The 25,344-nt window shown below is 44.6% G+C and overlaps 2 protein-coding genes across 10 annotated transcripts in view; one reads left to right on the top strand and one right to left on the bottom strand.

The window, feature by feature from the left end:
* The window catches only part of STRN3 (striatin 3), a 54,859-nt gene extending 37,993 nt beyond the window's left edge, over nt 1-16,866 (bottom strand). For 2 of the 5 annotated variants that reach the window (XR_014490830.1, XM_083349432.1), the window contains exon 1: nt 16,111-16,866. Coding sequence is in view for 4 of the 5 variants with exons in the window: in XM_083349432.1 (XP_083205558.1) it covers nt 16,111-16,455 (345 nt within the window). In the remaining variant the exon portion in view is untranslated. The remainder of the gene's footprint in view (nt 1-16,110) is intronic. The other 3 variants (XM_083349431.1, XM_083349433.1, XM_083349434.1) reach the window with 2 other exon arrangements.
* Nucleotides 15,844-25,344, top strand: part of AP4S1 (adaptor related protein complex 4 subunit sigma 1) — a 30,032-nt gene continuing 20,531 nt past the window's right edge. For 4 of the 5 annotated variants that reach the window (XM_083349439.1, XM_083349437.1, XM_083349435.1 and 1 more), the window contains exon 1: nt 15,844-15,984. The gene's annotated coding sequence lies outside the window, so the exon portion shown is untranslated. Of the gene's footprint in view, nt 15,985-18,362; nt 18,413-25,344 lie in introns of those variants that run through there. The other variant, XM_083349436.1, reaches the window with a different exon arrangement.

Here is a 25,344-nt window from a genome sequence, read left to right as displayed (position 1 = left end):
GACCTTTGGGGAGGTTTGGGCGCCTCCCCAAACGTCCCCAAACCTCGGCAGGTCTCCGTTCCTGTTTGGGGAGGTTTGGGCGCCTCCCCAAACCTCCCCAAACCTCGGCAGGTCTCCGTTCCTCCGTGCAGACCTGCCGACCTTTGGGGAGGTTTGGGCGGCTCCCCAAACGTCCCCAAACCTCGGCAGGTCTCCGTTCCTGTTTGGGGAGGTTTGGGCGCCTCCCCAAACCTCGGCAGGTCTCCGTTCCTCCGCGCAGACCTGCCGACGTTTGGGGAGGTTTGGGCGCCTCCCCAAACGTCCCCAAACCTCGGCAGGTCTCCGTTCCTGTTTGGGGAGGTTTGGGCGCCTCCCCAAACCTCGGCAGGTCTCCGTTCCTCCGTGCAGACCTGCCGACCTTTGGGGAGGTTTGGGCGCCTCCCCAAACGTCCCCAAACCTCGGCAGGTCTCCGTTCCTGTTTGGGGAGGTTTGGGCGCCTCCCCAAACCTCGGCAGGTCTCCGTTCCTCCGCGCAGACCTGCCGACGTTTGGGGAGGTTTGGGCGCCTCCCCAAACCTCCCCAAACCTCGGCAGGTCTCCGTTCCTGTTTGGGGAGGTTTGGGCGCCTCCCCAAACCTCCCCAAACCTCGGCAGGTCTCCGTTCCTCCGCGCAGACCTGCCGACCTTTGGGGAGGTTTGGGCGCCTCCCCAAACCTCCCCAAACCTCGGCAGGTCTCCGTTCTTCCTGCCGACCTTTGGGGAGGTTTGGGCGCCTCCCCAAACCTCCCCAAACCTCGGCAGGTCTGCGCGGAGGAACGGAGACCTGCCGAGGTTTGGGGAGGTTTGGGGAGGTTTGGGGAGGCGCCCAAACCTCCCCAAACAGGAACAGAGACCTGCCGAGGTTTGGGGAGGTTTGGGGAGGCGCCCAAACCTCCCCAAAGGTCGGCAGGTCTGCGCGGAGGAACGGAGACCTGCCGAGGTTTGGGGAGGTTTGGGGAGGCGCCCAAACCTCCCCAAACAGGAACGGAGACCTGCCGAGGTTTGGGGACGTTTGGGGAGGCGCCCAAACCTCCCCAAAGGTCGGCAGGTCTGCGCGGAGGAACGGAGACCTGCCGAGGTTTGGGGACGTTTGGGGAGGCGCCCAAACCTCCCCAAACAGGAACGGAGACCTGCCGAGGTTTGGGGACGTTTGGGGAGGCGCCCAAACCTCCCCAAACGTCAGCAGGTCTGCGCGGAGGAACGGAGACCTGCCGAGGTTTGGGGAGGCGCCCAAACCTCCCCAAACAGGAACGGAGACCTGCCGAGGTTTGGGGACGTTTGGGGAGGCGCCCAAACCTCCCCAAAGGTCGGCAGGTCTGCGCGGAGGAACGGAGACCTGCCGAGGCTTGGGGAGGTTTGGGGAGGCGCCCAAACCTCCCCAAACAGGAACGGAGACCTGCCGAGGTTTGGGGAGGTTTGGGGAGGCGCCCAAACCTCCCCAAACAGGAACGGAGACCTGCCGAGGTTTGGGGACGTTTGGGGAGGCGCCCAAACCTCCCCAAAGGTCGGCAGGTCTGCGCGGAGGAACGGAGACCTGCCGAGGTTTGGGGACGTTTGGGGAGGCGCCCAAACCACCCCAAACAGGAACGGAGACCTGCCGAGGTTTGGGGACGTTTGGGGAGGCGCCCAAACCTCCCCAAAGGTCGGCAGGTCTGCGCGGAGGAACGGAGACCTGCCGAGGTTTGGGGAGGTTTGGGGAGGCGCCCAAACCTCCCCAAACAGGAACGGAGACCTGCCGAGGTTTGGGGACGTTTGGGGAGGCGCCCAAACCTCCCCAAAGGTCGGCAGGTCTGCGCGGAGGAACGGAGACCTGCCGAGGTTTGGGGAGGTTTGGGGAGGCGCCCAAACCTCCCCAAACAGGAACGGAGACCTGCCGAGGTTTGGGGACGTTTGGGGAGGCGCCCAAACCTCCCCAAACAGGAACGGAGACCTGCCGAGGTTTGGGGACGTTTGGGGAGGCGCCCAAACCTCCCCAAAGGTCGGCAGGTCTGCGCGGAGGAACGGAGACCTGCCGAGGTTTGGGGACGTTTGGGGAGGCGCCCAAACCTCCCCAAACAGGAACGGAGACCTGCCGAGGTTTGGGGACGTTTGGGGAGGCGCCCAAACCTCCCCAAAGGTCGGCAGGTCTGCGCGGAGGAACGGAGACCTGCCGAGGTTTGGGGACGTTTGGGGAGGCGCCCAAACCTCCCCAAACGTCGGCAGGTCTGCGCGGAGGAACGGAGACCTGCCGAGGTTTGGGGACGTTTGGGGAGGCGCCCAAACCTCCCCAAAGGTCGGCAGGTCTGCGCGGAGGAACGGAGACCTGCCGAGGCTTGGGGAGGTTTGGGGAGGCGCCCAAACCTCCCCAAACAGGAACGGAGACCTGCCGAGGTTTGGGGACGTTTGGGGAGGCGCCCAAACCTCCCCAAACAGGAACGGAGACCTGCCGAGGTTTGGGGACGTTTGGGGAGGCGCCCAAACCTCCCCAAAGGTCGGCAGGTCTGCGCGGAGGAACGGAGACCTGCCGAGGTTTGGGGACGTTTGGGGAGGCGCCCAAACCTCCCCAAACAGGAACGGAGACCTGCCGAGGTTTGGGGACGTTTGGGGAGGCGCCCAAACCTCCCCAAAGGTCGGCAGGTCTGCGCGGAGGAACGGAGACCTGCCGAGGTTTGGGGACGTTTGGGGAGGCGCCCAAACCTCCCCAAACAGGAACGGAGACCTGCCGAGGTTTGGGGACGTTTGGGGAGGCGCCCAAACCTCCCCAAAGGTCGGCAGGTCTGCGCGGAGGAACGGAGACCTGCCGAGGTTTGGGGAGGTTTGGGGAGGCGCCCAAACCTCCCCAAACAGGAACGGAGACCTGCCGAGGTTTGGGGACGTTTGGGGAGGCGCCCAAACCTCCCCAAAGGTCGGCAGGTCTGCACGGAGGAACGGAGACCTGCCGAGGTTTGGGGAGGTTTGGGGAGGCGCCCAAACCTCCCCAAACAGGAACGGAGACCTGCCGAGGTTTGGGGACGTTTGGGGAGGCGCCCAAACCTCCCCAAAGGTCGGCAGGTCTGCACGGAGGAACGGAGACCTGCCGAGGTTTGGGGAGGTTTGGGGAGGCGCCCAAACCTCCCCAAACAGGAACGGAGACCTGCCGAGGTTTGGGGACGTTTGGGGAGGCGCCCAAACCTCCCCAAAGGTCGGCAGGTCTGCGCGGAGGAACGGAGACCTGCCGAGGTTTGGGGACGTTTGGGGAGGCGCCCAAACCTCCCCAAACAGGAACGGAGACCTGCCGAGGTTTGGGGACGTTTGGGGAGGCGCCCAAACCTCCCCAAAGATCGGCAGGTCTGCGCGGAGGAACGGAGACCTGCCGAGGTTTGGGGAGGTTTGGGGAGGCGCCCAAACCTCCCCAAACAGGAACGGAGACCTGCCGAGGTTTGGGGACGTTTGGGGAGGCGCCCAAACCTCCCCAAAGGTCGGCAGGTCTGCGCGGAGGAACGGAGACCTGCCGAGGTTTGGGGAGGTTTGGGGAGGCGCCCAAACCTCCCCAAAGGTCGGCAGGAGGAACGGAGACCTGCCGAGGTTTGGGGAGGTTTGGGGAGGCGCCCAAACCTCCCCAAACGTCGGCAGGAGGAACGGAGACCTGCCGACGAGCCGCGGCTACACAGGGTATTCCTGTGTATTCAGGCTTGCAAAATGGCGGATCGAGCCTCTGCTGGCGGCAGAGGCTTGCAGAACGGCGGATCGGCTTATACTCGAGTCAATAACTTTTCCCAGTTTTTGGGGGTGAAATTGGGGGTCTCGGCTTATACTCGAGTCGGCTTATACTCAAGTATATACGGTACATTTGAAGACATTTTACATTTTTCTTTTCCCAACAACCCTTATTCCCTTAATTAGGGATACAGATCATGAGTTCAATAAACACTAGAGGGTGCTGTAGCACCATCTTGGATACTTATTAAATATTGTGTCAAAGCTCTATAATATAATAATGTATACATGAATGTGTAAATGATATTAAAAATTATGCGGTTTATAAACTTCTTAATGAAAACCCATGAAACATACCAGTAATGTACTATATTTCATTATATTTTGTTATTGTATGAAAATCTTAATTTTGGTTATATTTGCAGTTATTTATTACTTCCCATTTTTAATGATCTTTTAATGCTGGTGAATGATCTCTGGAGGGCTCGGGACAGGGGATATTCCTCTGTTCTAGTCCTATTAGACCTCTCGGCGGCTTTCGATACCATCGACCATGGTATCTTGCTGCGGCGTCTCAGGGGACTGGGAGTGGGAGGCACAGTTTTACAGTGGTTCTCCTCCTATCTCCAGGGACGTTCGCAGTCGGTGTTGGCAGGAGGGCAGAGGTCGACCGCGAGGTCTCTCATTTGTGGAGTTCCTCAGGGGTCGGTCCTCTCGCCTCTCCTGTTCAACATCTACATGAAACCGCTGGGTGAGATCATTCGTGGCTTTGGAGTTGGGTATCATCAGTACGCTGATGATACCCAACTTTTCCTTTCGACCCCAAACCACCCCAGTGATGCCCTCAACGTGATGTCCCGGTGCCTGGAGGCGGTTCGGGTCTGGATGGGGAGGAACAGACTTCAACTCAAACCCGACAAGACTGAGTGGCTTTGCATACCTTCATCCCGGGTTTATTCGGATATTCCACCTCTGGCTATGGGGGGTGAACTATTACCCCCCGTAGATAGGGCTCGCAACTTGGGAGTCCTCCTAGGTTCACGGCTCACCTTGGAAGACCATGTAGGAGCTGTGACTAGGGGGGCCTTCGCCCAGGTTCGCCTGGTGCGCCAGTTGCGGCCCTATCTTAGCCGGGATGATTTGTGCACGGTCACTCATGCGCTCGTGTCCTCTCGTCTGGACTACTGCAACGCTCTCTACATGGGGCTGCCCTTGAGGACCACCCGGAAGCTCCAACTGGTACAGAATGCAGCCGCGAGAGTTGTGTTGGGAGTCTCCCGATACTCCCACGTTACACCGCTGCTCCGTGAGCTGCATTGGTTGCCAGTTGTCTTCCGGGTGAGATTCAAGGTACTGGTAACGGTGTTCAAAGCCCTCCATGGCATGGGGCCGGAGTACCTTAGGGAACATCTGCTGCCGGCATCAAGCTCCCTGCGCCCTGTGCGTTCCCACAGAGAGGGCCTCCTCAGGGTGCCACCGATCAGAGAATGTCGATTGGTGGCCCCCAGGGGGAGATCCTTCTCTGTGGGCGCTCCGGAGCTGTGGAATCAGCTACCGGTAGAGCTCCGGATGGCGCCCGATCTTCGCTCCTTTAGTCGCGATCTCAAGACCTTTCTGTTTGTACAAGCCGGCCTAGCCTGATGGGGATTGGTGGGGTTTTTTATTTTTGGTGGTTTAGTTTTTAACTTGGTGTTTTAGAATTCTATTTTAACTGTTTTAATATGGGCAACTATTTAATCTCTTTTTAACGTTTGTATTTAGTATTTTATTCTGCCCTGTGAACCGCCCTGAGTCCTCAGGGAGAAGGGCGGTATACAAATATTATTAAATTAAATTAAATTAAATTAAATTAAATTAATAAATGAAGCTTTTTCCTGCATTTTACTTTAGCATAGTTTTGTAAAAAAAACAACACCCCATCTTGTGTAGCAATTAAAGACATCAAGCTAAAAACCAGGAAATTATGAATACTAATTCTGACTTGGGTACAAAGCCAACTGAACGACTTTGAGACAGTCACTCTCTCAGACATAGGAAGAATGCAATGGCAAACCAATTTTGAAGTGTCACGAAGAAAGTTGCAAGGGCTCTTTAGACAATCACCAGGAGTCAATACAAAGGGAGGAAAAGTTTATTTAAAAAGTGTGTATGAATGCATAATATTTGCTAGAAGCCATTCTCTCCAGCCCCATCATCAAAAAAGGGGTAGGACAGGGCAAAGAAATACAGAGATATAAATACGGTTGGGTATTCCATTTCTTACCTGTTTTTTTAACTTTTCCTTCTCTCTTTTGTCTACCATTATCCCACTCCCCATCCCGTAATACTACCACTGAATTATATCTGATTGCTGTAATAAAGGATTTGAGTGATTGATGAATTACTTGAAATTAATTACCTATATAGTCTCATAAAAATTAATTGATCCTGTTTGTACATACCACCGATTATCTTGCACGTAAACCAGTTTCACAAAGAAACTGTACACTCTGTAATTTTCCTCCGACCTTCCCCATTAATAAAAATTGGGGGGGGGGAGAGAAATGTGATGGAGGGGGGAAGATAGCTGCACTGGAGAGAAAAGGGAGAAAAAAATTGAATAAAGATGAGGCAAAGGGAAGAGGTTAACCGAATAGGGAAGAGACAGAAGCCTCATTACTGTTTAACCACAGGCACATATCCAACCTAAATAGCAGTTAATTTTTAAACATATACTGTATATCCACTTTGTGTTCAGAAGTGAAGTCTGTAGTCTTTGCATCTCTTGCCCATTTTTTTTGCTTTCAACAGCTTCTTCCATTCCTTTCAGTAACATAAGACAACTCCAGCTCTACTCATAAATAATTATGCAGAAAGAAAATCTTGAACAATGCATATGTACATTCCTGTGGTGGTGTAAAGGTACTAAAATAATGGGATAGAAATTGTTAAATAAAAAAACCCTGAATTTTGAAAAATTTCCATAAATGTACAGTATATTTAACATAAACAGTGGTACCCAACCTTTCTGGCTTTGTGGACTGGCGACGGCGGCAGGGGAGAGGGGATGGTTCCTCCCAATGGGCCAGAGTGCTCGCACAAGTGGAGCTGTGCACACTTGGACACTTACCCACCACTCGCACAGCTCAGTTCCAAACAGACTGCGGCCTGGTTCCAGGCAATGGCCTGGGTGTTGGGGACTCCTGAGTTAAATGGCATTATATCTGCATAAAATCCTGCCTTGCTACATATTGAAAGGACATTCAAGTCTAATGGAAGCTAATTTTAAGTTCCAACCTATAGCATGCTAAACTGAGGATTTACTGTTTATTGAAGATATCTTTGGGAGATGCTGCATAAAATGTATTAGTTAAAATTAGTCCTTCCATCCAATTTTTAAAACAAAAACAATTATGCAGATTGACTCCAAAATAAATCTCAGGTTACTACAGAATTATAGCATTATTTATCACTCGGTATTAGCCAGAATCCTCACAGTAGATTATTTAATGACATGTTTATACAATATCAGTTTCCAACAATACCATTTTAATACTGCCGTGCTAAGGAGTTCAATTACATTCCTAAAATCAGTAGCTATCAATGTTTTTGCTTCCTTCTTTAGATCAAGCTCAACTTGTGTTGTTTTAATGGCAACATGGAACTTGCTACTTCCTTATTCTGAGTAGGTTTTAGATTTCTTAACTTAGCCTATAGTCCTAGGATCTCTTAATTGTCTCCAATCGTGATGGAAATGACTTATATACAAAATAGAGTGGTTCATCTCTGCAATATTCTTTTCCCACCAACCCAGATCAAATGACGTTTTTGTGAAAATGGTGATAGTGGCATTGGCCTGAAACATAAAACAAAGATATCATGAACTATTTCTAAATGATATAACTAGGGAAATACATGAACCATCCACTCACCCACCCACCCACCCACCCACCCATCTAAAACTCTCGTGTCTGTTGTAACCTTTAAATTAGGTGAAATGACGCATCATGGGGCAGTATCAAGGAGGGAGGGAGGGGGTGTGCAATAGGCATGATGCAGATCAGTCAGGGTGTAAATGGGTACCCAAGACGTGTAAAAAGGATTAGGGAGTGTGTGTGAAGATGCAATGCAGGCTAGGTAGAATGTGGAAGGGTGTGGGTCATGGAAGGGATGTAGAGTTGCAGTGAGAGTTGTAGGGGGTATGCAAGTGTTGCACAGGCCAGGGAGGGTGCACAAGGTTGTGAGTGATTGCAGAAGGACTGGGGAGGGTGCACCAGTAGGAGACTTGCCTAAGCAACTTGCAAGCTTCCCTCCCAGCTTCTCTATTGATATTCTCCCTGAAAGCTTCCCACAAAGTCAGTGGGAAAGCTGGCAGAAAGTCGGAAATTGTTCCCACTCCCACTCCTTTTTTGCCTGTCCTTCATCATTCTGTCGATATGTTTAGCTATATAAATATTTCTGAAACAATGAAGCAGCTGAATGTCTTAATGGGTCATGGGTTGTCTAGTACAGGGAGTGCAGAATTATTAGGCAAGTTGTATTTTTGAGGATTAATTTTATTATTGAACAACAACCATGTTCTCAATGAACCCAAAAAACTCATTAATATCAAAGCTGAATATTTTTGGAAGTAGTTTTTAGTTTGTTTTTAGTTATAGCTATTTTAGGGGGATATCTGTGTGTGCAGGTGACTATTACTGTGCATAATTATTAGGCAACTTAACAAAAAACAAATATATACCCATTTCAATTATTTATTTTTACCAGTGAAACCAATATAACATCTCAACATTCACAAATATACATTTCTGACATTCAAAAACATAACAAAAACAAATCAGTGACCAATATAGCCACCTTTCTTTGCAAGGACACTCAAAAGCCTGCCATCCATGGATTCTGTCAGTGTTTTGATCTGTTCACCATCAACATTGCATGCAGCAGCAACCACAGCCTCCCAGACACTGTTCAGAGAGGTGTACTGTTTTCCCTCCTTGTAAATCTCACATTTGATGATGGACCACAGGTTCTCAATGGGGTTCAGATCAGGTGAACAAGGAGGCCATGTCATTAGATTTCCTGCTTTTATACCCTTTCTTGCCAGCCACGCTGTGGAGTACTTGGACGCGTGTGATGGAGCATTGTCCTGCATGAAAATCATGTTTTTCTTGAAGGATGCAGACTTCTTCCTGTACCACTGCTTGAAGAAGGTGTCTTCCAGAAACTGGCAGTAGGACTGGGAGTTGAGCTTGACTCCATCCTCAACCCGAAAAGGCCCCACAAGCTCATCTTTGATGATACCAGCCCAAACCAGTACTCCACCTCCACCTTGCTGGCGTCTGAGTCGGACTGGAGCTCTCTGCCCTTTACCAATCCAGCCACGGGCCCATCCATCTGGCCCATCAAGACTCACTCTCATTTCATCAGTCCATAAAACCTTAGAAAAATCAGTCTTGAGATATTTCTTGGCCGTCTTGACGTTTCAGCTTGTGTGTCTTGTTCAGTGGTGGTCGTCTTTCAGCCTTTCTTACCTTGGCCATGTCTCTGAGTATTGCACACCTTGTGCTTTTGGGCACTCCAGTGATGTTGCAGCTCTGAAATATGGCCAAATTGGTGGCAAGTGGCATCTTGGCAGCTGCACGCTTGACTTTTCTCAGTTCATGGGCAGTTATTTTGCGCCTTGGTTTCTCCACACGCTTCTTGCGACCCTGTTGACTATTTTGAATGAAACGCTTGATTGTTCGATGATCACGCTTCAGAAGCTTTGCAATTTTAAGAGTGCTGCATCCCTCTGCAAGATATCTCACTATTTTTGACTTTTCTGAGCCTGTCAAGTCCTTCTTTTGACCCATTTTGCCAAAGGAAAGGAAGTTGCCTAATAATTATGCACACCTGATACAGGGTGTTGATGTCATTAGACCACACCCCTTCTCATTACAGAGATGCACATCACCTAATATGCTTAATTGGTAGTAGGCTTTCGAGCCTATACAGCTTGGAGTAAGACAACATGCATAAAGAGGATGATGTGGTCAAAATACTCATTTGCCTAATAATTCTGCACTCCCTGTATGGTTGATAAGAGCTGACAACAACTTGATGGCAAGTCATCAATCAATCACAGTACCATATCTTAAATACTTGAACTAGACTACCTGCAGGAAAACAAAATGTTCTGGAGAAAAAAGCTCTACCTGCACATTCCCAGTGTAAACATCAGGTAGCACATTGATTTCATAGACCACTCATCTGTATAAGTGCCCCTAGAATGAGACCTCTAGGAGACAAAATAGAAACATACAATAACTTTATAAACCAGCATCTTCAGGATAGAACCGAAATCTCCCAAAACCAGTGACTGAGTACATGCAGCTGGGAAAGAGGCAAGGCAGTGCATACCATGGTTTAGGATATCAAGGCCAGTAACAATGTTTAAAGGAAAATAAATGGTTTCATACTCCTATTCATTGGAATAAGTCACATATCACTATTATTTTTTCTTTTTAATACAGTCAGCTAAAAGCCATGGTTAAAAAGCTATTAGTTATAACCAAAAATAATTAATAGTGCCTGTATATAACAGATGCAAAATATAAGCCGTCATAATATAATTTACACAGTGTTTTCATATACTGTAGCATCTAAGCACTAACCCTTCTGTTATAGGAAACTGATGAAATTAAACACGAAGACTGTATGTCCCATTTTGGTAAATCAATAGTGGATTCTATTAAACAATATGAAATGGTCAGAGAATATAATAATACGAGTTGTTATTGGAGCTGAAATGGCAGATAGTTTTATAATAGTATTAGAAATCAAGTAAGTTTGGCCTTATCCTATTAAACTGAACTCCAAGATTAATCATTAAACATTCTGAATACACGTACACACAAAAAATATTATTGGCTATATCTGCAGTACAGAATTCCTTGACTTATGACCACAATTGAGCCCAAAATTTTGATCACATGACCATGGGAATGCTGCAACAGTCATAAGTGTAAAAATGGTCAAAAGTCACTTTTTTCAGTGTCACTGTAACTTTGGTCACTACATGAACTGCTGCAAGTCAACGACTACCTGTATACTGACTCTATCAGGAATTATGAACTTTTGGGGCACGGGAAGTGATCAAAAGAATACTAAACAGAAACCTACAACTGATTTCCAGCAAAGGGTTGTTGTACATATTGTTTATCAACCTTAAACCGCAAAGTTTCCAAGGATTTTGTTTCCTTTGGGCCGAGAGGAGTATGCTTATTAATTCTGAAGTTCATCCTTTAATACTGTTGTATGCATCCATATCTTTTAGTTTTCATAAGTCACAAAAATAGAACGTATATAAAAACTGTTTTCAAAAATGGAAACTGGAATTCCCATTCTTCTTTCAGTCAACATTTATATGTTTAGCTCAAAAATGATTAAAAAATGAATCAGCCATTTTCACACTAGGAGTTCAACAACGTCAATACTCCATTTCTGAAATATCACCATGAGCTTTTCCTGGTATCAGCAAACCAAGTGGAACATATGCTATATATAATCTTATGCAATGGAAGTCTCCACCTTCTTAATTAATCAGTCTGAGAAAAGTTCCTCTTTCCAAATAGAGGTTGGGTGCTCCTTCCTGTTGTGTGGCTGTGCATCCTCACTATTTAGTTTTGAATGAAATGGATTGACAGATTTTTCTCCTTCAACTAAGACATTACGAAATTCTTAGTTCAAAACATCAGAAGGCACCAGATTGTTTACCTTCACATTATATAATATAGCAATGGCTGCAGCGAAGCATTGGCTTGAAACTCTCTAATTCTATCTTTCACAATGTACCACAGATACACATAAATTATAATATTTCTATAATTTGATGACTTAATCTGCAGGTAGTCCTTGATTTACTATGGAAACTGGGATTGGAATTTCTCTTGCTAAGTAATGAAGTTATAAAGCATGACATCACATGACTGCATCACTTAGTGATGGTAATCCCAGCACTCCCAGTTGCCATTGTTAACCAAATCCCACCAGTCATTAGCCAAAGACCCACCTCAAATCTCAATTCTTCCACTGCCTCCCTTTCAACTCTCCCCAACCACCTATTCTCCCCCCACCTCTGCTCTTTTTGATGCCCTGCACCCTGCGTTGTGGAGCAAACCCACAACTGTGCAGTTGTTAGGTTGCTGTTCAGAGGCTTTCTGGAATGCCACAGCTCTGGGATTGCAAGACGCTGCTGAGACAGTTTGGCATGATGCCAGTTGCCCCACCCCAGCCCAACAGCACTACATGAAGCTGCAGCCCAGCATGATGCCATGGCTTCCCCAGCCCAGCAGAGTGACAAAAAGCTACAGCCACTCCAGTCCAGCCCAACAGTGAAAAGCCCCAGCTACCCCTGCCCAATAGTGCAAAGTCCCACCATTCCAGGAAGCTCTAGACATCTCAGCTCAGCAGTGCGGTACAAAGACACAGCCAGCCCAGCAATGCAGAGCCCCAACCATTCCATCTCATCTACATGGTGTAAAGCCCAGCTATCCTCACTACCCTGCACTCCACAGCCCTGCTACATTGTGTCAGTTGATCTTGGTCAAGTTCTTGAACCTTCTGCTGACAAGGCATGCCTACCCTGGCTCTTTGTGAGGCAATTGTTGGCCATGTGAGGCCTTTTTTCAGAGGTCTCATGAGGAAACCGCCAAATGTAATCTTGGGTAGAAGGCCTCAGGTGGCCATCAGCTGCCTTGCAAAGGGCCAAGGCGACCAACCTGGTCAGCAGTGGCAGCAAAAACAGAGCTAGGTGGTGGACAGGAGGGTCAAAAAGACAGAGAAGGGACAAAGGGTGGGAGGAGTTGGAAGCACACCCACAGTTTTGAGTGTGGGTACGGTGCGAAGCACCCAAATATTGATCAAATGATACATGGGTGCTGCAACAGCCGTAAGGTGCTGTTATAATTTTGAACAGTCATTGAAGGAATGGCTCAAGTTTTAAATTTGAATTGTATCTGTTACAATTACAGTTCACTATATCATTTCTGATATCTGTCTGAAGTTAAGTGAACTGAAATTTTAAAGCAGTAAGGCAGCCTCACACTGTTCTAACTAACATAATTTATATTACCACAGGCATTCTGTACCATAAGAGATTTTATTCCATCTATAACAAATTCTGCCAAGCAAGCAAAATCTTTATGAATTCTGGCAATTCTTTAAAAGATTGTGCTTATTATAATAATGACATAATGTTGAAATGACTTGTCTGGTAAACCACAAATAATATAACAGTAGTCTTCACACAAGCATATGCAAAATGAAACTGGGGAAAGAAAATTCCTTAAAGAAGTGAAAACTATTCAACCAAAACAATATTTGGTCAAATAAAAAGATTATTATATAGCAAAGTAAGAACTTATTGTTTGGTTGAAAAAATATGTCTACATCAAAATCAAATCTGGAGGCTATAACAAATTAAAGAAACCAAGATGACAAAAGCTAAATCTTGCTGTTATAAAAAAACATTGGACTGGAAGTATGCTTCAATCTTGTAATATTAATGGTAAGAATGAGCTTAATCCTAACCTTCTGATTACATCTGCTTGTGAAAGTAGGGCTTGGCCAAGGTGTATTCTAGTAGTAATGTGTCCTGCTAGGTCAAAAAAGTTTAGCCAAGAGCTCCACCAGTCTGGCAAAAACATCTGATTATGAGATCAACACCATCAGCATTACAGCAAGCTATGGCACTGATATTTTGGATCTTCAGCTGTACCAGTTCACAAAACATTAAAAATTATGCTGCCATAATTTTTCTACAATTGCAACTAATTAGCAATAAATTTGGGGCTGGAGGTGACTTCACATTTTCACCATATTATATCCCTGAAACTCACAGAATTGTTACCCCTCTTGCATGGAAAATAACATTAAACAGCATGATTACACTATATAGAATAGCTTGATCTAGTACTCCATTTATAACAACTTCAACTCACTAGAACTGAAAATTCTATTTCTAGTTTTCAAATGATTAGGCCTGATAGCTGACAAAGAAGCAAGTTATTTCATTTCTGGAATTTGATTCAATTTACCTTACATAAAAAAGTCTTATATTACTTAATAGTTTTATGTTAACAAAGTTCTCTACTTCTCTTTGATCTAAGACATACATGATCACCAAAGTCCACAAAAAATGGAATTCTTTCTTAAATAACAAATCTGGGAGTCCTCCTGATCTCATAACTTCTGCTTGAACAGCACATGGAGTTTGTCTTCATATGATTACAACTGGTGTACAGTGTCAATAATTTAGACTATTCATGAAGCAGCAGGCAATGACCAGGATTACTTATGCTCTTGTCACCTTGTGGCTGGACTTTTGAACTTCACTCTACATGGAGCTGCCCTTGAAGACCATACAGTAGTTTCAACTGGTACAGCACATAGTAATCCAGCAGTTACAAGGATACCCAGATTTGTCTATGTGACACTATATTACTATTATGGCTGCCAGTATACTTCCAAGTGTGATTCAGGTGCTGACTGTCACATAAACCTACATGTCTCAGAACCTTGGTAGTTTTGCCCTAGGCTGAATTGGCTTGTCCAGTAGTATCTGTGCTGAGTCAGCTTGTTTAATTAGAATGTAGAAAGAAGGTCTGTTAGGGTTCCTTCTCTCAGAGACTACCACATCGAGACCCTGTGATGAAGCTTTTTCAGTGATGGTCCCTCTTCCGTGGAATAACTCTTCCCTGGGCATCTTGAACACCCTTTCTTTGTCAGGCTTCTGAAAATAGCATTCAAGGACAATAAGGATTGACCTAGCTCCCCATCCCCTGAATGCTGAAGTTACAGGACATTTGCTGTTTAAATTATTATATATTTTTTAAAAATCTTGTTGTTGCTTGATGTAAATTGCTCAAAGCAATTTGGCAGTGAGCTGCATGCAAGCTGTTGTAAACAAATAAAAGAAATCAGCCAAAAGAATTGTTCAGATTTATGCAGCATACCTGTGTAAGTGCTGTTGTATAAACTATTTGATTATGCTTTTTAGCAGCATTCATTTTGCAAAATTCAGCATTTGCTCTTGTAAGAATTCTGTAAAGTCAATAGCTATTATTTGCCCCCTTTCCCTTAAAATGCGAAATTGAAAGTAAAAGACTGCATAACCTTAAACAAGTCAGGACATACACCTTCAAAGAGTTGTATCTTCTATCTACATTGCAACATTTTGAGAACTAACCACATACCTCACATTTTTTTTTCCCGCTTTTGACTCAGTATGTAGTAGCACCGTTTCTTACAATAATTGCTATCAATCACGACACAGGTCTAAATTTAACATGCCGATATGCTATTACTGAGCAAGCCTAAAATGTTAATTACGTTGTTTATTTTGAAACACACCTTTCGCGTTAATAACACCTTTATATTTATGCACTGAACTGAAACGCCCAGTCATCTCCCTAGAATGCAGTAAAAAATCAGATTGGTGTATAAGAGTACACAATTCCCAATTTCGGTTCATTGATCCAAGCACGACTGCGTTTGCTACAATCACAATATACACAAGCAGCCTGTGTTTTGTAAACACAGATCGCCGAAATAACGCAACGGGGGCAGAGGATGAAAGAGACAACCCGTTAACGTCCTCAATCACGGCGTGCCTTCATCTCCCCATCTCTTTTGGGGGTGTTTTGAGCTAAGAAGGAAGGGACACACCTCCTATTTCTGAAAAGGCGCAGGGTCCCACGCCGGAGCGTGCGCGTGATTTACATTCACAAGATAGGACTGTCAATATGCGTGTGACTAGCTCAGGGGTCGGCAACCTCGGCTCTTTTATGACTCGTGGACTTCAACTCCCAGAATTCCTGAGCCAGCTCTGCTGGCTCAGGAATTCTGGGAGTTGAAGTCCACGAGTCATAAAAGAGCCGAGGTTGCCGACCCCTGGACTAGATCGTGGCGTTTATACGGCTTTTTTTTCTCCTTAGGCCGCGAAAACTCCCCGAGGTGTCCAGCCGGCTTCGACATTTCTTGCAGCTCTGGCAAAAGGCCGGGACGGACCCAGCGCGAGAATAACTTGCGAAGGCGCCAGTCCCACGCCGGCAGAGCCAGGGTGTCGTCTCTAAGACCGGCCGGGCGAAGAGAAGACGGGAGCCTTCCTCTCCCAACTAACTCTCTTTGACAGGCCCGAGCCAGGCGGGCGCCATGCTAGAAACCAAAATGGCTGCCCCGGGGAAAGCAGCCCAACCCGAAGAGCACCGAGGGGGACGTGCCGAGTGACGCCCGCCGCGCCGCGCCACGCCTCGCCGGACCCGCCACACGCAGGTACTTTCTCCTCCGCGCCCACCTTATCCCCCGTATCGGCCGTCGTCGCTTTAACCCCCGGGCTCAACTCAAGCCACTTTCTCATTGTTGTCCCTCTCGCCCGGCCGGAACCCGGCTTCCTCCTACCTGAAGCTCGGCCCTTTCCACCTCCCAGTGAGCTCGCTCCATCTCGAAGCGGGCCCACTCGTGCTGGATGTAGTGCAGGATTCCCGGGATAGTGTAGTGCTGGGGCCGGGACAGCTCCGAACCGCTCCCGGGCCCCGCCGTTTCCTGAGCCGCCGCCGGACCTTGAGACTGCTGCTGGGACAAGAGACTCCCGCCGCCGCCCCCGCCGCCGCTGTTAGACCCCGCGCAGCCCTGGTTGAGCAGCTGGGAATTAACGTTGCCTCCCATGGGCGGCAGTGGCTGCTGTTGAGGTCGCGGGGTAGCCCCCGCCATGATCCCCCCTCCGGCGCCGGGATGTTCGTCCATTGTCTGTGGAGGAGTCCTCCCCTCTTCCTCTTCCCGCCTAGTGTGTCCGGCCGAGTCCTCAGCGGGGCTTGCGGGGAGGGGGAGTGTCCGGCCCAGGGAGGAAGTCCCAGCGGCGTAGAGGAGTACCCGGGTGTCAGAGTCCAGCTACACCCGAGCCGCCTCTATCGCGGTTGCCGCCGGCCGCCATTACAGCCTCCGCTCCATCATCCGCCGGCCAGATTCACTCACCCACCCAAGGGGAGGGGGTACGCCGAGCATGCTGGGTAACAGCAACCGCCTTACTCTGCGCATGCGCTCGCGTCTGAAAAGAAAAAAAAAAGTCCTGGATGGGAGACGGAAGAGGTTCCTGTGCGTTTTGGTGGCTTCTGATTTATATTCTGTATTTCCTTCTTTCATTCGGTCGTTCACACTTGGTTTTTTTTTCTCGGATAGCGCGATTCAGGAGAATAATTCAAGAGGGCTTCCGCTCTCTAAACCTTGCGCGCCTTATTCTTTAACTGCTGCTTGACTTTTATTTGTACAATGACTCTTTGAGGTGGTGGATAGAAATCGCTTTTAAATGCACGTAGAGGAGAAGCAGAGGATTACAGTTAAGGAGATGCTCCGGGTTTTTGTATTGAAAAAAAAATCCTAGACGTATAAATCAGTATTTAATACTGATATATTACTTTGATTTATAAGCCTTTCAAGAATCTTGGTTCAATAGTTATCTCCCAGTACAGTATTGTAATTGGCAGTATTAAGAGTCACTGATGAGTCAAAGGTCCCATAATAAATTCATGGCAGAGGTGAAATCTGAATTAGCTTTTTTGTCATTTAGATCCATTGTCATATTCTTCTATAGTACCGTTAAACTGGTGCAAAGCTGCTCAGTCTTGGTGAATTTAAGCTTATGGAAATTCAGGGCTTAATGAATTCAATAAATAACAAATGTTAGTAGATATAAATTTAATTAAACTTTAGTTGTTAGTCATTAAGTATTTAAGACTGAAAATACTTGGGATGATCTCTCAGCTCTGGAAGCCATGTGAATGGATCATTCACTTCTCAGCACAACATTTTGGGGTTTATTTAGATAATTTATATGGTTGCCTATTTTATACTAGTAGCTCTGGATGGCTGATACAGTTCATTTTTTAAAAAATTAAACCAATATAAAATAAAGCAAAATTCAATTAAAAATGATAATAATGATAATACAATAATCAAGGGACCTCACAAGAATTCACAGTACCAAAAAGCACCCATTGAGCTTCATTAATATTCTGGCCCTAACACCTAAACGAAAAGTCAAGTCTTTACAACCTTAAAGGTAAAAGGTAAAGGTCCCCCTGCACATGCGTGCTAGTCGTTTCCAACTCTAGGGGCCGGTGCTCATCTCCGTTTCAAAGCTGAAGAGCCAGCGCTTGTCCGAGGATGTCTCCGTGGTCATGTGGCCGGCATGACTAGATGCCAAAGGCGCACGGAGCGCTGTTACCTTCCCACCGTAGTGGTCCCTATTTTTTTACTTGCATTTTTACGTGCTTTCAAACTGCTAGGTTGGCAGAAGCTGGGACGAGTAACAGGCGCTCACTATGTTACGGGGCACTCGGGATTCGACCCGCCAAACTGCTGACCTTCTGATTGACAAGCTCAGCGTCCTAACCCACTGAGCCACCACGTCCCTATTTACAGCCTTACAGAAGGCTAATAGTTTTGGGGCCATCTGGATTTTACACTGAAGGCTGTTGCAAAGGGCAGGTGCAGTAACAGAGAAGTCATACCGGTTTTAAAAATGTGTCATTTGTTGCAAAGAGAAGGGGAGAGTACTCTGTACACTATCTTGAGCTTCTGAAAACAAAGGCAGGATACAAATCTAGAAACTGGAAAAGTGAGCTCTGGTTCTCCCTCAGACACAGAAGCCAGGTGGATGTCTGAGCCAGTCATTCACTCTCAGCCCAACTACATACATACAGTTGTGAGTAAAATAGGGGGAGGGAGTATTATGTGTGTTGTCTTGAGTTGTACAAATAAAGGTGAGATAACAAAATCTCAATAAATAAAGGTAATTATTTGAATATGTTGTAAAAATGTTTTCCCCCTTTAGGATGAAATTTTCCTCATGCAGGAAACTCTTTAAAAATGGCAAGAGAAGTTAAGAACAAAAGCATTTCTGGTACAGGCATCTAATTCTGACTATATATGTAATTCTTCCTTATCTCTGTGGGAAAGCAGAAGGAATAAAAGATTATTACCTGGCTTCAGAATGGAACTTACATTGCTGTTTTATAACAGCATAGGAGTCCTTTGCTTCATTACACAGTACCTTACTTAAGAAGGCAAGAACTGATTGCTCAGTATATAGTCTTCCACTGTAGCTGTTCATTCAGATCACTTGCTTTGTGTCACTGATGATGGATTGGGCCAGCAACAGATTCTTAGCATTGCAGTTTCATTCCTCATATGTCTACAGCTGACCAGCTTGGGTGGATGGGGAGGCTTCCTCACTCATCACACGCACAACACATATACCCAGCTCTAGGACAGAAGCATGCTTTGATTTTGACGCTGGAGTTGTTATTATACTATCATCCAAAGTAGAAGGACAGCAAATAGAAACTGGAGAGTGAGCCTAGTATTAAATTACTGTGATGAATATGAAACTATATTAAGAGATGATAACTTATCTCTGGATAAATAGGTAGAAGTTTCTGGGCAATCTCTAGAGATTAGCTATGGAAAATCCATCATAATATTTAAAATAAAATTAGAGCTGTAGTGAAGAGCTTCTTTATCTTTTGCTAATCTATTCAGTCATCTTTGTAACCCATATATAAACTAAGCTACATACAGGAACATTTTACATCTCCTGGCTGACTGTGTGACAATAATAGATCTTTATCACTTTTTGCTGTTGTAGCTTCTTCCCATAGCCCTTTGGTAAAATCAAGCTTCCTCTGCCCCAAGGTCAAAATCAGGATCTCCATTTCCAAAGTTTGCCCTTTCCCTTATTTATCTGAGCATGAATGCATCATTGATGCATTTAATGAAAGGCAAACTATAAAAAAAATCAACACTTTCCTAGTCTGTTTTTTTAATAATTGTTAAAATTTTAAAAATCAGAAAAATGGGAAAAAGCAGAAATTATAAAAAAACCCTGGAATGCAGCATTTTGTTAAAGTGTTTCCTTGGTTCCAAGTGAAAGACTTCTAATCCTTTGTTAAATCAATATTGAGCTAAAACTTCGGAGAATCAAACCCTCTAGCTTTACTTTGCAGATTACAATTTTTGTTCTTTCTACAATCGAAAAAAGAGATACTTTAAACCTCAAAGTAAGATGCTGCCCATAAGGTTTTCCCGTTTCCTTCCCAAATCTGCCTCTCGGAGAGCTAATTCCTCCAAGCAAGGTCCCTTTGTCCTTCAATACATTTTGAAAAAGAGAGTTCTTTTACTCCCATGAGGGATTCTGGACACAGGTTTGGGGAAAATGCAGGGTTCAACTACTATGGCATTTGGTGGCTGGGAGTTAATCTGTCCTTTTGGTTTGATAGGGTTCTCGGTCTCTTCTTGGGACTCTAAAGAGGGTTAATGTTCCATACTATTGCTATTTCTATAGATTAATAATAGTTCCTAGAGCGTTCTTTTGTAATCTTGATTCCTTTTTATTCCCAAATGTCTTATTCTGTAATGGAAACAGCACATAAACTAAATTAAAATGAAAAAGTATGCCCTCATTAAATCATGTGACATATAAGTAAACAAAAATTGTTCTCAAAATATTTTGCTGTTAATTATATTTTACATTCTTTGTTTATAAATATATAAATTGCTTGGAAACAATGTCCAAAAATATCTCTCTTTTGTATATAGTAAGCCAGGCAATAATAGTAACAGACTATTTTTCTTTTTACAACCCTGTAATCCAGGGGTCCTCAAATGATTGGCCACCGGGCTGCATGAATGGCTGGCCGGTGTATGCGAGTGTTGTGAGTGTTTGTGGCCCCACTCGCGTGAGCATCACATGTGACCTCACTTGAGCGAGTGTTGCAGGTGTTTGTGGCTCCACTCACCGAGCATCACAGGCCTTCACATCCCCACTTGTGCAAGCATCACCAAGAGCACCACGGGCGTTCATGGCTCAACTCTCGTGAGTGTCAAGAGCATTTGCAACCCCACTCATGCGAGCGTCGCCGTGAGCGTTGCAGGCGTTCACGGCCCCACTCACGTGAGCATCGTAAACATTTGTGGTCCTACTCGCCCAAGCACTCACAGCTCCACTCACACAAGCAACAGGTATTTGTGTGGTGCACATACATGCGTGCATGCATTCCCCTCCCCATAAAACCATCCTCCCCTGCTCCAGGTTGCCAACCCCGAAAGGTTGGGGAACTCTGCTGTAATCCCTTGCTTCGGGGTGGGATCTGGGCAACTGAATGGAGCTAGGGAATGCTGCTGTGCATCTGGAAGTATGGTACAGAATATGGTACAGTAGCAGCAGCAGCTTATCCCCAAGGCTCAGTTTCAAAAATACAGTTTCATATTAGGCCACTTGTGGAACAGCCACTTCCTAACTACATGTTTTGTGGCATACAACTGCCACACTATCCTCACCATAGAATTGTGACAAATGCACTACCAGAAAGAAGCTGAATAGATCTCAGTGTTGGATAATCCCTATTTCTCATCCAGCCAGATTTTCGAAATACAGTCACTTCATTTCACATAACGAAGCTTTCAGTACGTGATGTGATGAGACATTTTGTTTTCAGCCAGCTTCTGCAAAGCCTGATGCTAATTAGAGCTGAGAGTGAATGACTGGCCCTAAGTGAGCCAGCTGGCTTCTGTGCCTAAGGGAGGATTAGAACCTGTGTCCCTTGCTTTAGTTCAGCGCCTTAACCATTACACCACACTGGCTCTCAAAAGCAGTACTTCAACAGAGTACTAATTAAAACCGACAGATTGCAGATTTCAAAGACAGCAAAGAAGTACTTTCATAACACATAATTAACTGGTCAGGTCCATTTCTATAGGATCTTGCAATGATTATTAGCATCAATGATGTTAAAAAGGATTAAGTAAAAAATTAGAAGGCTAGATGTACTTGTTAATAACAAGAGAAATAACTGCACTGTTGTATTTAACGACTAGGTACAATCTTAATTCAAAATGAAGATCTTAATTAATGAGGTCTCTGATATCCAGAGATGATGCTCTCAGAAGCTGATACTGTGTAATGGTTGATGGAAAGATAAGTATCCGATGCTCACATTCTCACTCATTATTTTTAGTTTTCATATTCCTTTAACCAGTCTTTTTGCTGAAAACATATGTTAGAGGAAACATTTCAGATTAAGACTTAACCTACCATTCATCATTACCCAAGATTGTAACAGCTTTCAATAAATATCAATCCTGCTAAATTTTTGAATGGGTGTAACTTTTTTTTAGTTTTAATGATAAAAGGGTTTTGCCTGGATGCAATAGTATCATTCATGGAAGAATGAAATTGGTAGAGGTTTTAATTTCCATCTAATCACTGCAAGTTGCAGATTTTCTTCTCCATCAATCATCATTGCAAACAACTTTTCTGATCAGCTTTAGAATAAAAGAATAAAAATTACCGTCAATTTGTAGCATTAAATCCCTTGTTTCCATATGAACTATTTTTCATTATTACTTATTAGCATTATTATACATACTTCCAAATCTCTCAGAAATTACATTTTTGGGGTTGGTATCCAAATCAGTTACAAGATTATACTGTATCCTCTATATTTTCCTTGTAGAATCCAAAATAATATATGTAAATTTCTTAAGTTTCCTTCCCATTAATGCATTGACTGTTTCCGGATTTACTTAGCTTTAAAAGATGACAATTTCATGCATTCTCAGATCATTCTACTGGGTCTGTAAACTGTTCCATTCTCTGTTTATTTCTATTACTTTTGACACACATGCATTAATCTGATCTTCAATCATTGCAACATCTGATTCAACAGTGTTAAATATGCATGCATTGAAACTGGATCCTTTTCCAAACATCAGAAAAAAATTCATGAGTGTTTTTTTTAATTTCTTAAGTAATTAAAATATCTATTTCCTAAAATTATAATCAAGTTGGGATCAGATCTTTAACCACTTTATAGCCCCAGTCTCCTTAATGACTGCTGGGTTGCATCAAAAGTAAGCTAATCAAAATTCAGCCATTTTTCTGCTTACAATTAGACAAAAAGAAACTAATACAATGGATTGCAGCTCTTTACATTAAATTAAAAATATGTCCAAGTATTGAACTAGCTTATCAGACTTTGCCAATGATAAGGACTAAGGGAAATAGTTTAATGAAAAAATGGGATTTTCTGCTCTGAATTTTATGAGATGTTGGAAATTCTCAAATTCTAAGTTCTCTCCCTCCCCTTAACATCTTTTAATTTTCTTTCTGTATTTTAAAAGGGCATCTTGGAGATGTGGAAACGATTGTGGAGTTTTTATAGGTGCCCCAAGAGCTTATAAGTTCATCTTGTTTTCAATTTTCATCCCTATTTATTTCTCTAGAGCATTTTTTTTTCTAGGAGAAAGACTTTCAAAGGTGTTAGTAGGACCTTCTCTTCTAAGAGACAATTATGAATTTTTAGACACCCTGTCAGCCCTACTACTTACAGGGAGATTCTATGATTCAATAGTAAAACAGCTGTTTTTTATGTCAAAGGTCCCAGGTGTTGAGAAATTCTAGTCAGAAACCCTGGACATTATATTGCTATTGGTAGTCTGATACTCCTTAAGATAGTTTCCTATAATTCAATGAAATAATGTGAGGAAAGAAAAGGGGTGAGTAAACGAATGCTGGGCCACACTTGTCAAAATACCTTGTATGGATAGAAATAAGTGAATGTCATTATTAGGAATTTATTTATTACAATAACACATTTTTTAAAATGTACTTTTAAAAATATTATCAACAAACTGCCTTTTGCAGTTTCTTAAAATCACAGGATTAATTAGTCAGAAGCTAATTAAAATTAAACCTTTGTAGTATTTAAAACATGTTTTCTGTTTCTTTACAAATAGCTTTGTAATACTGTCAGCTATTAATCAACCTCTTCTCTTGAAGTGTCATATCAAAATCTATTAGCAATTATTACAACCACTTCTTAATCTTTTAAGTGTTTATTATTGTTGTTTTACTTGGGATGCCAGCTATATTGTCAGATTTGGAGGACAGAGGACTTCCTGTACTCACTGAATATCTGCTAAGGATACATTCAGAGAGATAGCTATTTTAATGTGAGTTGTTCCAGTCTATGAGACCACACAAAACATGCCAGCAGAACAGCCTACCTCTGTAGCTGGTCTCTACTCTGTCTCAGTAACAGGCCAGTGAGTGCTACTGTCCTAACAGTTTGCTTTATCTTCTGTTCAATCATGCCCAGTTCTCAGAGACTGCCTGGATAAGTCCCTGCAAGTTTGTTGGCAAGGTTTTTCAGTTTGCCAATGCCTCCTTCCTAGGGGTGAGAGAAAGTGATTTGCCTAGGCAGCGGTGTCAAACTTGCAACGTCATGTGACGTGTCGCAACGTATTGCAACTTTTTTGCCATTGCCGGCAATGGGGTGAGCCTGGTTCCGCTATGATGCATCTGGCCTGCGGGCCGGCAGTTTGACACCCCAACCTAAGGTCACCCAGCTGGGTTTGTGTCCAAAGCAGAACGGTTTCCTGGTTTCTACACCTTATACATTAACCATTATATCAAAGTAGCTCTCCCTAACAGTTCATTGAAAGCAAATTAAGATACAACAATTGATAGGCTTCCCACCTAGTGGGAAAAATAACCATCAATCACTGTCCCTAAAGGGGTATGAGTTTAGGCCTGGGTTAAGGGTCATGTTTAGATATGTTGAAATCTTCATCAGGGTCCAGTCCAAGCTGGGAATAAATAAAATGGAGACTGCTTTAGAAAGAAGGTTGTAGTTTATTGAAGAGCAGAACCAAAAGACATGAGGCTCTGGAACAGTTGACCACATGTTGCTGGGAGTGGTGGGTTTTTATACCTTCTTGGGCTTTTGAGAAGTTTCCTGTTCGTGTGGCATGAACTTTGACCTGAGCTTTTGATATACTTTTGAGTGTGTCCTTTTTTAGTATTTTGATGATGGCGGGTTAATCCTATTATGTCCTAAAGATAATGTCTTCAGAGTTTGGGTGGGGTATGCAGATTTTAGGGCTCTTTGACTTTCTAATCTCATCAGCTTCTAGCTTTCTGGCTCCAAACTTCCTAAATAGGATTGTCAAATCTGCATTCCTACTGGGCTCTGCCTGGGGGGAGAGGGGCTGGGGCTGGTTTCTGGGGGCTGGTTTCTGTCTTTTAAGATTTTCTTTCTCCATTACTGTATTCCTTTGGGAAATATAATATTCTGCTTTTTAATATTTCCTTCACTGGAGGGTGCTGACTTTCCACAGATATATGGCAGGAATGGCAAGGTTAACCATCTGATAGAATCTTTACAATTTAGTTTTGAGAGGCCCTGGGTATTTCTTTCTCTAGCAATATTGAGACCTCTAAAGAAGGTGGTTAATATCTCATGGACTGTTTAAAAATGTTCTGGTCTATCACTTTTTTAGTGTAGTGGTATATCGTTTTCTCTAGCAATTTACTCTTGCTCTAACAATACCAGGTTCATTAAAAATTGTAAAGTACAGATATCCTAGGGCTACCTGGTCTAACATAGCTTCACCAAGTTCACTAAAGAAAACAAGTAGGGAGATTCTGCTCTATTGTCTATTGTAAGGTTAGTCTTGCTGTTCTTCACTTGCTGTCATGTCATGCTATGCCAGGATAGCAGCACAAAACAGAACAACTATGCAAGGAAGTTAATAGTGACCTGAGAGGAAGGGACATGACCATAGCAGACAAAACCA

This window comes from Vipera ursinii (assembly GCF_947247035.1).
Source record: "Vipera ursinii genome assembly, chromosome: 1".
Lineage (NCBI taxonomy): Eukaryota > Metazoa > Chordata > Lepidosauria > Squamata > Viperidae > Vipera > Vipera ursinii.
This window is presented reverse-complemented; position numbering and strand designations above follow the sequence as displayed.